Source organism: Callithrix jacchus, chromosome 4, assembly GCF_049354715.1.
Source record: "Callithrix jacchus isolate 240 chromosome 4, calJac240_pri, whole genome shotgun sequence".
Lineage (NCBI taxonomy): Eukaryota > Metazoa > Chordata > Mammalia > Primates > Cebidae > Callithrix > Callithrix jacchus.
Genome location: NC_133505.1, coordinates 63,606,016 through 63,622,045, shown reverse-complemented (window position 1 = coordinate 63,622,045; position 16,030 = coordinate 63,606,016). Strand labels below are relative to the sequence as shown.

Here is a 16,030-nt window from a genome sequence, read left to right as displayed (position 1 = left end):
TGGTGTGTATGTGAGCATCCTTACAGATGACTATACCATGTATCACATTGTACAGGTGATATTTGGCCATTATTTTAATTAACAATTGAGATCATACAAAATATATTATTTAATGATACTGAAATTAAATCAGAAATCAATAATGAAAATAGCTGATAAATCTCAGATATTAGGAAATTAAACAAACTTCTGCCTGGGCACAGTGGCTCATGCCTGTAATCCCAGCATTTTGAAAAGCCGACGGAAGTGGATCATCTGAGATCTGGAGTTCAAGACCAGCCTGGCCAACATAGCAAAACCCATCTCTTCTAAATATACCAAATCAGCTTGGCATGGTGGTATGTACCTGTAATCCCAGTTACTAGGAAAAATGAGGCAGGGGAGTAGCTTGAACCCAGGAGAAGGATGTTGCAGGGAACAGAAGAAAATATTTTGACATAAATAGAAATTAAAACAAGATATCAAAATATGTGGCTATAGCCAAATCAGTACTTGGAAGGAAATTTATAGTATTAAATGCTTACATGAGGAAAGAATAAAATCTCAAATCAGTGGTTCAAGGTTTTAGGTTAAAAGGCAAGAAAATGGGGAGCACCTTAAAATCAAATCAGACATACACACAAAGAAACAGTAAATAGCAAAACTGGAAAGATACAAATTATACAAATTATCAATAACTAAATAAAAAGGACATCACTGCAACTGCTACAGACATTAAAAAGAACAATTAGGAAATACTAGCAGCAACTTTGTTGAGAGATAGAAACCAAAAAGGAAGAGTGAATTGAAAACTTTAAGAATAAAAATACAAAATAAATTCAGCATATGGAAGACACAAACTACCAAAGCGTACCCATGAAGAAGTAGATAGCAAGAATAGTCTTACAACAAGTGAACACATTGAATTTATATTTTCTAACCTTTTAATGAAGGATGGGCCAGATATCTTTCCTGGCTAATGAAATCAACCATGTAAGGAAGGAATAATATAAATTCTTTTTATACTTTTCCAGAATATGAAACAGGAGGAAATCCTTCCCAGTTCATTTTACAAGGTCAGCATAAATTAGATACCAAACAACACAAAGACATTATAAGAAAACAAATTAACATGCCAATATACTTCATGAACATAGTTATTTAAACAAAATATTAGCAGTTAAATCCAGAAAAACAAAATGAGTAATAGACCATGATTGAACAGAATTTAGCCTTGAATAAAAGGGCTGGAACAACAGTCAAAAATCAAATAATAAATTTCACCATATAAAAAACTAAAGGAAAAAAATGTGATCAGGCTTGGCAGGACATGGGGGAGGAGAAATGGAGAGAAGTTGGTTAATGGGTACAAATCCACAGTAACATAGAAGGAATAAGTTCTAGTACTTGATTGTACAGCAGAAAGACTATAGTTAACACCTATTTACTATATATTTTGAAATAGCCAGAAATATTGGAATGTTCCCAACAAAAAGAAAAGATGAATGTTTGAAGTAATCAACAGCAATGAAGGAAAAAAGCATTTGCAGAATTCAGCATTTATTTATCCATTTATGATTGTAAAAACAAAGAAAAACAGAAATATAAAAGGAATTTCCTCGACCTGATAAAGAGAACCTGCAAAGTGCACATGCACACACACACACACACACACACACACACACACAATACACACACTCTTTATGGTACAAAACTGAATGTCTTTTTTCTAAGACAGGTGAAAAGGCAAGATGCCCACTTTTAACAATTCTATTTAATATACTGAAAGCTCTAGTTAGGGTAATAAAGCAAGGAAAATAAATAAAAGACTGCAGATTGGAAAGGGAAACGTGAAACTCTATTATAGATGACAAGACTACTTATGTAGAATATCCTGCAGATTCTTCCAGAAAAAAAAAAGAACTAATAGTTGCATTTAGCCAGTCATAGAGTAAGGTCCATATACAAAAGTCGATTGTATTTCTATATAATCACTATAATCAATCGAGAGTTAAGATGTAAAATAAATTACCATTTACAACAGTACCAAAAAGTGAAGTGTGTTTGTAGAAGCCTAAAATAAATGTGCAAGAATTATATATTAAAAAAAATGAATTAAATCAATAAAGTTATAAATAAATGGAGAAATATATCATTTTAATGAATCTGAACACTCAACATAGTAAATTCGTTTATAATTTGAAGGTAAATCCAGTTAAAAGGTCAGCAGGATTTCTTTGCAGACATTGACAAGCTGATTCTGCAATTTTTGTGGAAAGAAAGTGGACCAACCAGGTGGTTCACACCTGTAATCTCAACACTTTTGGAAACTAAGGTGGGTAGATCACTTAAGCCCAGGAGTTGGAGACCAGCCTGGCCAACATGGAGAAAGCCAGTTTCTATTAAAAATACAAAAATTACTCTGGCATGATGGCACACCCCTATAATCCCAACTACTTAGAAGACTTTGGCATGAGAATTGCATGAATCTAGGAGGCAGAGGCTGCACTGAGTCAAGATTGGGCCACTACACCCCAGCATGGGTAAAAGAGCAAGGCCCTCTTTCAAAAACAGTAACTACAACAACAAAAACAGGTAAATACTTTTAAAAGGACAAATAAATAGAATAGCCAAAATTATTTTTTAAATAACAGTTGAAGGAATCACACTACTTTAAGACGGTGAAGCTACAGTAAGACTGTAGAATATCTGCAAAAGTACAGAATTAATTCAATGGAGCAGAATAGAAAGTCTAGAAGTACAGCCACCAATATATGGCCAAATGACTTTTGAGAAAACTAGAACTGGTATTATTTTCCACAAACGTGAATTGAACAATTATATATCTGCATGAAAAATAAAATCTGACTTGTATCTTGTACTATACAAAAATTAACTCATAGTGTAACATAGGTCTAAATATAAAACCTAAAACTGCATTATTTCAAGATCATATGAGAAAATCTTTGTTAATGTGAATTAGCGAAATGTTTGTTAGATGCAACATCAAAAGTATGATCTATGAAAAAAACAAACTGAATTTCACCAATTTTTTAGATTCTGATTTTTAAGACACTCAAGGAAATAATGACACAGACTAAAAAATAAAAAGCACATTTTCAGATAAAAAAAATCTATTTGATATACTGAAACAACTCTCTGGCTGCCCTTAGTATTTTCTCCTTCATTTCAACCCTGGTGAATCTGACAATTATGTGCCTTGGGGTTGTTCTTCTTGCAGAATATCTTTGTGGTGTTCTCTGTATTTCTTGGACTTTAATATTGGCCTGCCTTGCTAGGTTGGGGAAATTTTCCTGGATAATATCCTGAAGAGTATTTTCCAGCTTGGATTCATTCTCTTCGTCACATTCTGGTACACCTATCAAACGTAGGTTAGGTCTCTTCACATAGTCCCACATTTCTTGGAGACTTTGCTCATTCCTTTTTGCACTTTTTTCTCTAATCTTTGTTTCTCGTTTAATTTCATTGAGTTGATCTTTGACTTCTGATATTCTTTCTTCTGCTTGGTCAATTCGGCTGTTGAAACTTGTGCATGCTTCACGAAGTTCTCATGTTGTGTTTTTCAGCTCCTTCAATTCATTCATATTCCTCTCTAAGTTGTCCATTCTTGTTATCATTTCCTCGAATCTTTTTTCAAATCTTTTTTCAAGGTTCTTAGTTTCTTTGCATTGATTTAGAACATGTTCTTTTAGCTCACAGAAGTTTCTCATTATCCACCTTCTGAAGTCTGATTCCATCATTTCGTCACACTCATTCTCCATCCAGCTTGTTCCCTTGCTGGTGAGGAGTTTTGGTCCTTTGTAGGAGGTGAGGTGTTTTGGTTTCGAGCGTTTTCCTCCTTTTTGCACTGGTTTCTTCCCATCTTTGTGGATTTATCCACCTGTCGTCTGAGTAGTTGCTGGCTTTTAGATTGGGTCTCTGAGTGTATGCCCAGATTGTTGATGCTGTAGTATTTCTGTTACTTAGTTTTCCTTCTAACAGTCTAGCCCCTCTGCTGTACAGCCAGAGAGAAAGGTCAGGTCACCCACAAAGGGAAGCCCATCAGACTCAGCAGATCTCTCGGCAGAAACTCTACATGCCAGAAGAGAGTGGGGGCCAATATTCAACATCCTTAAAGAAAAGAACTTTCAACCCAGAATTTCATATCCAGCCAAACTGAGCTTCATAAGTAAAGGAAAAATAAAATCCTTTGCGAACAAACAAGTACTCAGAGATTTTGTCACCACCAGGCCTGCTTTACAAGAGCTCCTGAAAGAGGCACTATACATAGAAAGGAACACCCAGTACCAGCCATTCTAAAAACATACCAAATGCTAAAGAGTATCAACAAAAAGAAGAATCTGCATCAACTAATAGGCTAAACAGCCAGCTAGCATCAAAATGGCAGTATCAAATTCACACATAACAATATTAACCCTAAATGTAAATGGGCTAAATGCACCAATCAAAAGACACAGACTGGCAAAATGGATAAAAATCCAAAACCCATTGGTGTGTTGTATCCAGGAAACCCATATCACATGCAAGGATACACAAAAGCTCAAAATAAAGCGATGGAGGAAGATTTACCAAGCAAATGGAGAGCAAAAAAAAGCAGCAGTTGCAATTCTCGTCTCTAATAAAACAGACTTTAAAGCAACAAAGATCAAAAGAGACAAAGAAGGTCATTACATAATGGTAAAAGGATCAATACAACAAGAGCTAATGATCCTAAATATATATGGACCCAATACAAGAGCACCCAGATATATAAGGCAAGTTCTTAACGACTTACAAAGAGACCTAGATTCGCACACAATAATAGTGGGAGACTTTAACACTCCACTGTCAGTATTAGACAGATCAACCAGACAGAAAATTAACAAGGATATCCAGTGCTTGAACTCAGTCCTGGAACAAGCAAACCTGATAGACATTTACAGAACTTTCCACCTCAAATCCACAGAATATACACTCTTCTCAGCACCACATCACACCTACTCTAAAATTGACCACATAATTGGAGGTAAAGCACTCCTCAGCAAATGCAAAACAACTGAAATCATAACAAACAGTCTCTCAAAACATAGTGCAATTAAGTTAGAACTCAGAATTCAGAAACCAACTCAGAACCACAGAGTATCATGGAAACTGAACAACTGGCTCTTGAATGTTGATTGGATAAACAATAAAATGAAGGCAAAAATGAAGTTCTTCAAAACCAACGAGAATGAAGACACAACATAACAGAATCTCTGGGACACATTTAAAGCAGTCTCTAGAGGAAAATATACAGCAATAAGTGCCCACATGAGAAGAGTGAAGAGATCCAAAATTGACACCCTATCATCAAAATTGAAAGAGCTAGAGGAGCAAGATAAAAAAAACTCAAAACCTAGCAGAAGACCAGAAATAACTAAGATCAGAGCAGAACTGAAGGAGATAGAGACACGACAACCCTTCAAAAAAAATCAATAAATCCAAGAGCTGGTTTTTTGAAAAGATGAACAAAATAGACAGAACACTAGCCAGACTGATAAAAAAGAAAAGAGAGAACAACCAAATAGATGCAATAAAAAACGATAAAGGGGAAATCACCACAGATTCCACAGATATTCAGACCATCATCAGAGAATACTGCAAACAACTCTATGCACATAAACTACTAAACCTGGGAGAAATGGATAAATTCCTGGACATCTGTGTCCTCCCAAGCCTAAACCAGGAGGAAGCCAAAACTATGAATAGACCAATAACAAGGTCTGAAGTTGAGGCAGCAGTTAAGAGCCTACCACACAAAAAAAGCCCAGATCCAGATGGGTTCACAGCTGAATTCTACCAGACACACAAAGAGGAGCTGGTACCATTCCTTCTGAAACTATTCCAAATAATCTGAAAAGAGGGAATCCTTCCCAAATCATTTTATGAGACCAACATCATCCTGATACCAAAACCCAGCAGAAACTCTACAAGAAAAGAAAACTTCAGGCTAATATCCATGATGAACATAGATGCAAAAATCTTCAATAAAATAATGGCAAACCAATTGCAACAGCACATCAAACAACTTATCCATCATGATCAAGTAGGATTCATCCCGGAGATGCAAGGCTGGTTCAACATACACAAGTCTATAAATGTAATTCACCACATAAACAGAACCAAAAACAAAAACCACATGATTATCTCAATTGACACGGAGAAGGCATTCGACAAAATTCAACAGCCCTTTATGCTAAAAACCCTCAATAAACTCGGTATTGATAGAACGTATCTCAAAGTAATAAAGCCTATTTACGACAAACCAACAGCCAATATCATACTGAATGGACAAAAACTGGAAGCATTCCCTTTGAAATCTGGCACTAGACAAGGATGCCCTCTCTCACCACTCCTATTCAATATAGTACTGGAAGTTCTAGCCTGAGCAAGCAGGCAAGAAAAAGAAATAAAGGGTATTCAAATAGGAAAGGAGGAAGCCAAATTGTCTCTATTTGCAAATGACATAATAGTATATCTAGAAGACCCCATCCTCTCAGCCCAAAAACTCCTGAAACTGATAAGCAACTTCAGCAAAGTCTCAGAATATAAAATCAATGTGCAAAAATTACAAGCATTCCTATACACCAATAACAGACTTAAAGAGAGCCAAATCAAGAACGAACTGCCATTCACAATTGCTACAAAAACAATAAAATACCTAGGAATACAATTTACAAAGACTGTAAGGGAGCTCTTCAAGGAAAACTACAAACCACTGCTCAATGAAATAAGAGAGGACACAAACAGATGGAGAAACATTCCATGTTCATGGTTAGGAAGAATTAATATCGTGAAAATGGCTATACTGCCCAAAGAATTTACAGAATCAACACTATCCCCATCAAGTTACCATTGACTTTCTTCACAGAACTGGAAAAAACCACCATGAACCTCATATGGAACCAAAAGAGAGCCCACATAGCCAAGTCAATTCTAAGCAAAAAGAACACAGCAGGAGGCATCACACTGCTGGTCTTCAAACTATACTACAAGGCTACAGTAAACAGCATGGTACTGGTACCAAAACAGAGATATAGACCAATGGAACAGAACAGAGGCATCGGAGGCAACACAACATATCTACAGCCATACAATCTTTGATAAAACTGACAAAAACAAGCAATGGGGAAAGGATTCCCTGTTTAATAAATGGTGTTGGGAAAACTGGCTAGCCATGTGCAGAAAGCAGAAACTGGACCCCTTCCTGACACCTTACACCAAAATTAACTCCAGATGGATTAAAGACTTAACCATAAGACCCAATACCATAAATACCCTAGAAGAAAATCTAGGCAAAACCATTCAGGACATAGGAGTAGGCAAGGACTTCATGAACAAAACACCAAAAGCATTGACAACAAAAGCCAAAATAGACAAATGGGACCTAATCAAACTCCACAGCTTCTGTACGGCAAAAGAAACAGTCACTAGAGTGAATCGGCAAGCGACAGAATGGGAAAACATTTTTGCAGTTTACCCATCTGACAAACGACTGATTTCCAGAATTTACAAAGAACTCAAACAGATTTACAGGAAAAAAACAAACAAGCCCATTCAAAAATGGGCAAAGGATATGAACAGACACTTTACAAAAGAAGACATACATGAGGCCAACAAACTTATAAAAAAAATGCTCATCATCACTGGTCATTAGAGAGATGCAAATCAAAACCACACTGAGATACCATCTCATGCCAGTTAGAATGGCGATCATTAAAAAATCTGGAGACAACAGATGCTGGAGAGGATGTGGAGAAAAAGGAACACTTTTACACTGTTGGTGGTAGTGTAAATTAGTCCAACCATTGTGGAAGACAGTGTGGCGATTCCTCAAGGCCTTAGAAATAGAAATTCCATTTGACTCAGCAATCCCATTACTGGATGTATATCCAAAGGACTATAAATCATTCTACTATAAGGACACATGCACACGAATGTTCATTGCAGCACTGTTTACAATAGCAAAGACCTGGAACCAACCCAAATGCCCATCGATGATAGACTGGACTGGGAAATGTGGCACATATACACCATGGAATATTATGCAGCAATAAAAAACAATGAGTTCATATCCTTTGTAGGGACATGGTCGAATCGGGAGAACATCATCCTCAGCAAACTGGCACAAGAACAGAAAATGAAATACCACATATTCTCACTCATGGGCAGGTGAGGAAAAATGAGAACACATGGACACAGGGAAGGGAGTACTACACATCAGGGTCTATTGGGGGGAATGAGGAGGGACAGCACGGGGTGGGAGCTGGGGAGGGATAGCCTGGGGAGAAATGCCAAATGTGGGTGAAGGGCAGCAAGGCAGCAAAACACACTGCCATGTGTGTACCTATGCAACTATTTTGCACGTTCTGCACATGTACCCCAAAACCTAAAATGCAATAAAAAGGAAAAAAAACAACTCTCAAAACTCAATGCATAACCAAAACCAATTTAAAAATGGCCAAAAGTTTGAAAAAAATATTTTACCCAATAAGATAGATGGCACATAGAACATAAAAATATGCTCAAGATTATTATTAAGTATAAATTAAAACCTTAATGTGATGCCACTATATATATTAGAATGGCAAAAAAGTGCTATTGGGGACATGAAGCAACTAGAACTTTTATACATTGATGGTTACATTAAATCTGAATTACAGTTTAGAAGCTTTTGGTAATATTAAGTATATACTTACCATGTGACTCCACAATTTCAAAATTGTGAAATAAAACTTATGTTTGTATGAGTCTTGTATGTGAATATTTACAGTAGCCTTATTTTTAATCCCTGAAAACCTGGAAATAATGCAATTTACTTTCAATAATGAACAGATAACCAATCTTTGGTATACTCAGACAATGAAATACTACTCATCAAGAAAAAACAACTTGTGCATGAGAAAAATAAATGGATATTTAATGTATTATGTTAAATAAAATATACTGAATTAAAATGACTACATGTTGCATAACTTCAATTGTTGATATTCTGGAAAAGGCAAAATTATAGAACAGAAAATTGTCTAATCAGCTCACCAGGAATGATTAAATGGGTTGGACGATGAGATCATTCCATGGAGATGAGAGGTAAATCTACCTCTTACAAAGTGAGAGAAAGTTGATTATAAAAGAAGAGGTTAGCACTCTATGATAACAGGTGCATTCCTCAGCTGTTTACTTTTCAGAGTACATAGGGGAATTAAAGACTAAAAACTGTTCACTTTAGAACTGTTTGATCTTGCACATCTCTTGGAACATCTTTGTTGTACCCTCAAAGGTACCTCCAGCCTAGCTGATCACCACTACTCCAGTATGTTAGCCTGATTAAATGTTCCTATGCAAAGGCAAGTAACTCTAGCAATTACATTTTTATTTCTCCCGGGAGACTCTGAGTTCCTTAACAACAAATATAATATCTTATTTGTCTTATATCATCCAGGTGTTGTGCAAAGCCACAATAAACCTCACAAATATAAGAATTGAGTGAGTCAATCTATAATTCTAATGACTCAAATAAAGCTTAAAACTGTGGTTAGCAATTAAAGAAATATTTCATGTGTTTACTGAGGTCTAATGCCTCACAAAATCCCAAGGTACATCAAAAACTGTGTCAAAAAACCTCATGTACCCTACAAATATATACAACTACTATGTACCAACAAAATTTTTAAAATAATAAAACTTTGAAATGAATTAATCAAATTATGAAAAAATTAATCCGATTACATAGATGTTAATTTTGAAACTGTAGCTTTTTTCATGATTATAAACATTTCTTATAACAAAATATTACCTGATTTATTGATACATTTTTTTCCAAGCAGTTTGTTCACAGTACAAGAGAAGTCATCAGTGCAGAGACACTCTTTAAATTGGAAATTGCTTTCCACTAAGTACCGGATACTCAGGTTACAGTATGATGAATTCCTCATCTTGCAGATGTCACCTGGATCTCACAATCAAAAACATAACATTATAGATATTAATCTGATTATAATTTTGGATTCTTCCTCCCCAAAGTACTTTTAACATATTAATCTGAATAATTAATGTAGTAAGATTATCTGGGGTTACTACAGGACATCCGTGTAAGTGACTTTTTAAGAAAAACATCTATTTTCATTGAATATTTTCCATAATGTACTTTCTATACTACAATTTTCTGCATTTTAAAATAGCTTTGTTCTTACTTAGAATGTCATTTCTTGCTTTTCAGTAAAAACAAGTCTATTCCTACCCGAGGTGACCGGAATGCTCTTTAATGTTTTGTCTGCTTATCTATTTTATCAGCTATTTTGTCTTAATCTGATATTTTATTTTCATTTCATTCTAAGACTATAGTAAGAGACGTGCAGGTGGTTTTAAATTTATCATTAAAAAATATATGATTCTGGCACATAGAACTAAGTATTATTGAAAAAGTGAATGAGTCTTTCATAATTAGCAATATTTGATTTTTCTGCATTAATTTAAAAATATATATTCCTCTACCTGAAAATCATCTTTTATTATTTTGACTAAAACTACTTCAGTTTATTTCAGTTATACCTTTGAGAATATGTATATTTCAGCTTTATATATAAAATAATTATGCAAATCTTACTGCAAACAACTTGCTATTTGTACACTAAAATTAATAAATAAGTTAATACCTAGGAATAGATCTCACAAGGAACGTAAGGAACCTCTTCAAGGAAAACTACAAACCACTGCTCAACGAAATAAGAGAGAACACAAACAGATGGAGAAACATTCCATGTTTATGGTTAGAAAGAATTAATATCATGAAAATGGCTATACTGCCCAAAGTAATTTACAGAATCAACACTATCCCCATCAAGCTACCATTGACTTTCTTCACAGAACTGGAAAAAAACACCATAAACTTCATATGGAACCAAAAGAGAGCCCGCATAGCCAAGTCAATTCTAAGCAAAAAGAACACAGCAGGGGGCATCACACTACTGGATTTCAAACTATACTACAAGGCTACAGTAATCAAAACAGCATGGTACTGGTACCAAAACAGAGATATAGACCAATGGAACAGAACAGAGGCATCAGAGGCAATACAACATATCTACAACCATACAATCTTTGATAAAACTGACAAAAACAAGCAATGGGGAAAGAATTCCCTGTTCAATAAATGGTGGGAAAACTGGCTAGCCATGTGCAGAAAGCAGAAACTGGACCCCTTCCTGACACCTTACACCAAAATTAACTCCAGATAGATTAAACACTTAAACATAAGACCTGGCACCATAAAAACCCTACAAGAAAATCTAGGCAAAACCATCCAGGACATAGGAGTAGGCAAGGACTTCATGAACAAAACACCAAAAGCATTGACAACAAAAGCCAAAATAGACAAATGGGACCCAATCAAACTCCACAGCTTCTGCACAGCAAAAGAAACCGTCACTAGAGTAAATCAGCAACCAACAGAATGAGAAAACATTTTTGCAGTTTACCCATCTGACAAACGACTGATTTCCAGAATTTACAAAGAACTCAAACAGATTTACAGGAAAAAAACAAACAAGCCCATTCAAAAATGGGCAAAGGATATGAACAGACACTTTACAAAAGAAGACATATATGAGGCCAACAATCATATGAAAAAATGCTCATCATCATTGGTCATTAGAGAAATGCAAATCAAAATGACATTGAGATACCATCTCACGCCAGTTAGAATGGCAATCATTAAAAAATCTGGAGACAACAGATGCTGGAGAGGATGTGGAGAAAAAGGAACACTTTTACACTGTTGGTGGGAGTGTAAATTAGTTCAAACATTGTGGAAGACAGTGTGGCGATTCCTCAAGGCCTAAGAAATAGAAATTCCATTTGACCCAGCAATCCCATTACTGGGTATATATCCAAAGGACTATAAATCATTCTACTATAAGGACACATGCACACGAATGTTCATTGCAGCACTGTTTACAATAGCAAAGACCTGGAACCAACCCAAATGTCCATTGATGATAGACTGGACTGGGAAAATGTGGCACATATACACCATGGAATATTATGTAGCAATCAGAAATGATGAGTTCGTGTTGTTTGTAGGGACATGGATGAATCTGGAGAACATCATTCTCAACAAACTGACACAAGAATAGAAAATAAAATACCACATATTCTCACTCATAGGGGGGTAATGAAAAATGAGAACCCATGGTCACAGGGTCTATTGGGGGGAAAAGGGGAGGACCAGCCGGGGGTGGGGGAGCTGGGGAGGGATAGCCTGGGGAGAAATGCCAAATGTGGGTGAAGGGGAGAAAGGAAGCAACACACACTTCCATGTGTGTACCTATGCAACTGTCTCGCATGTTCTGCACATGTACCCCAAAACCTAAAATGCAATAAAAAATAAAAAATAAATAAATAAAAATAAATAAGTTACAATTTGTGACAACTAAATATAGTACTTTGACAACATATTTTAAACTGCCTTATAAAATGTAGCAAGAAGTTTAATCATCAAAACAAATAAATTATTTTTGTCACCCTCTGTCCTCATCTTAAAATTGTTACTTTGAGCAAATAAATTATGCCTTTGAACTTATACTGTATAACAGTGTTCTACTGTATAAACTATGTTCTACCATATGGTCAGTTTATTTTATTTGCTTTTAATAAAAGGAGTTTTATTATGAGGCTCCCACTCAATGCTTATTTATCTATTTGAATATTCAAAATATATATATTTTTTCTTTTTAAGAAAATACCAGTCACTCTCCAATCTTCACATTCTCACATTCTCTCCCCCACTCAAACGTTTGTAAGGTAGGACAAGTTACAAACCAAAACCATAGTTTTACTTGTTCTTGACATAGAATTGAAAATACTGTATATATGTTTCTAGAATATAAAATGTACATTATACATGGACAAATACACAATTATTATAGCAACTTTTATTTTCTCTACTTTATCATGACATATAATCAAAATTATCTTTCGTTTGAAAAAATGCTGTCAGGGTTCTGAGAAGCGTGCATAAAATTGTAGCATTATATATGGTGAGATAGGTAAGAAAATATCTGAAATCTTGAATAACATTGCTCTCAGTATCAGTACTTAAAGCCCATTAGTAATTAAGAAAATCATTTTGTAATTAAATTTGCTAATGCATAATTAAAAGTGAATTTATTGGATGTCAAGATTGAGTAAGATACTTAGAGAAAACCATAGTGCCTCGGATAATGACAAAATGTCAAATCTTATATTTATTTTCATAAAAATAACTCATTTGAGTGTATTTTTAGTAACTTGTTTACCTGAATCACTGCAGGCATCTTCCATTACTCTCCAAGCATGCTTACATCCATTTGTGTCATGTAAGCATTGCTCTCTTAAATATGTGCAATTATTGCTTTGGGAAGTGTATTCATTTTCCAAGCTTAGGCCCACAGCTTGAATAACAACAACAACAACAAAAACAAGTTTGTAATGTCAGCATGGCATCCATTTTCTGCAAATCTAGGTTATTAATGATAAAAGACAGAATTATGGAAAATAACATGTAGTGAAATTATTGATTGTCAGAATAATCTTAACCTCCTCTTTAGCTGTAGGTCTATAATTGTTCTTAAGATTTTCAAATGAATAATTTAATTTTTTCATTTTACCTTCTCATCATCTCTTTATTCTTAACTTATAATTTATTTTTGTTACTATTGTTCCATTAAAACTATTCTTAAAAACTGTCTCTACCCCTTTAAAATCCAACTTAGAGGTTTTAAGACTTTATGTCACCATTGAGCATTTTGCTGACTTTTTGTTTTTGAAACTCTTCCTTGGGCAGTCCAGCCTTCTTGTTCTCTTGATATTTATCTACGTTGTATTTTCTGTTCACAGCTAAAATTCTTCCCAGATCATTTTATTCTTCTGGCAAAGCATAATTTTAGCTTGGGTTCTCTTATCGGACCTTTTCTATTTTCATTTTATATATTCTCTGCAGAAAATTCCATGTACTCTTAGGGTTTGAAGTAAAATCTTTAGTCTGATGATTCTCAAATGTGTAATTCAATCTCAGTACTTCCAGTGCTCTAGTCAGATATGTAATTGTTCTCTCTACTTGAATGTTTCAGAAACACTTTCACAGGGTCTTCATCATCCTTGTTCTGCTGTGGACCACTCTACTTCATCTACAATTCATGCCACAATTAACATAAGCCAATAGAAATCCTGGTTTTGTGGTAGACTATTTTCCATTGTCAACTTCACTCTCCCATATTCATTCTTGCTAAATTTGGTTGACTTTCACTTTGAGCATTTTTTTAACTTATTAGTTCGTCTCCAGTTTTAATCTTACTCAGAACATTATTCAGGTAAGTTATGACTCCTAACCTACCTAATGCACTATTCTAGTGCTGCCATTTTTCTGTTTATATCCTTCAAATGATTTCTCATATCAGGGCTCTCATATTCCTCACCATGCGCAATCTGGAAGGCCTCAAGCATTTATCGTTTCCCAAATGATCCATGCCACATACTTACCATCTGGTCCTGTTAAGTATTCCCTTTCTTTTTCTTCTGGAATAACCCTTTTTGTTGTTTAAATCTGAACACAATCGTTATCTATTTTCAGGAAACTTTACCTGAATTCCATACTCCCCTTTTTCCACACTCAAATTGAATTTGACATCTTTAATCCATTTTACTAGAACCGTGGGGATCCCCCAGTTACAGAAGTTACTGTTGTGCAGTGTGTATATTCATGTGCTTATCTCCACCACTGTACTGCATAGCTTTACCTGGGCAGACATTAAGGACAATGTATAACTGTATTTTCACCACCAAACACAATGATGACCTATGAGTATCCAATACATGTATACTGACTTATACTTAACTTATTAGTTGTTTATATATGAGATATATAACTGATAACATCTAAAAATAATACCTTCCAGATATTTACAAGTTATTTTTGTTAGAAAAGAAATGTTTTCAGCAAGTTTTCTAAAAGCAATCAAGAAAATAGAAATATTAATTTAATATGTCATACAAGTTAGTCAAATTGACTCTGCAAATTAAGTGACACTAGCCAAACCAATTAATAGAAAAACATATGGGGATCGCAATTGTGTCACAGAGACAGTTATAATAACTGTCATCAAGAGAGTCAAGCTATAACTAAAGCCAAACTATTTGAATTTTTAAATGCTGTTGTTAATTACGAATCACCTGTGACAATGTAGAGTGATAGACTTCAAGTAAGGCCTTAAAATCTTTTTCTTTTTAAATCTTACCTCTTTCCAAATCTCATCTTATAAGAAGAATCCAAGACAACTGATTGGACCATGTGTACTACTTGCTGGGTCACTGCATTTGGAGATTAGGCCCATGGGTGTAGCTTGGTAACATTTTTCTTGCTGAGGGCTGGAGTGGAAATGGACATATCAGCTTTCTGTTTTCTCTTGTGATCATGGACAACCTCATTTAGTCAAGCCCTTGTTTTCCTTAGTTGACAATCCCAGAAACAGAAAAAGAGGACTCTTTTGATCCTATCCCAAAGTTACTTTGCCAAATCCAGTTTTCCAAAAACGCAGAAATAGGAATTTGAAGTCATAAACTCAACTTATAAGAAAATGGTATTTTATTTGCCATTAATCATTATATCTCGTGAAAAGCTCTCTCAGGTATCTTATAAGTGATAATCTTCTGGATATATCATCAAAACTTCATCAGTACTTCAGAGTAATGATCACATAGAAATTCTACATGTTATTTTTCCCAAATATGTTTTATTTCCTTTCACATTTTTGTTTTTATAATAAGCTACTTAATTGATTATTTTATAGGATTTTTTGCATCTTCTACTGAGACAAATTATTGAATCAGCTAAGAAAACCACCTCAATGATTTGCTCCACAAGAATTAAAAATATAACTTTACCTTTCCAAAATCTGCCTTATTCATTCCTGACTATGATTTGTGGTTTTGTATTTAACCTAGGATTTTTTTAAGACTTCTCCTGAAATGATCAATG

The 16,030-nt window shown here is 34.8% G+C and overlaps 1 protein-coding gene across 1 annotated transcript in view; it reads right to left on the bottom strand.

Annotated features, from left to right (window-relative positions):
- The window catches only part of GFRAL (GDNF family receptor alpha like), a gene marked incomplete at its 5' end in the record, with an annotated part of 69,407 nt that extends 55,925 nt beyond the window's left edge, over window positions 1-13,482 (bottom strand). The window contains 2 exons of the mRNA XM_035297796.3: window positions 9,815-9,973; window positions 13,314-13,482. Of these exons, the coding sequence (XP_035153687.1) occupies window positions 9,815-9,973; window positions 13,314-13,482 (328 nt within the window). The remainder of the gene's footprint in view (window positions 1-9,814; window positions 9,974-13,313) is intronic.
- Between the last annotated feature and the right edge of the window lie 2,548 nt (window positions 13,483-16,030).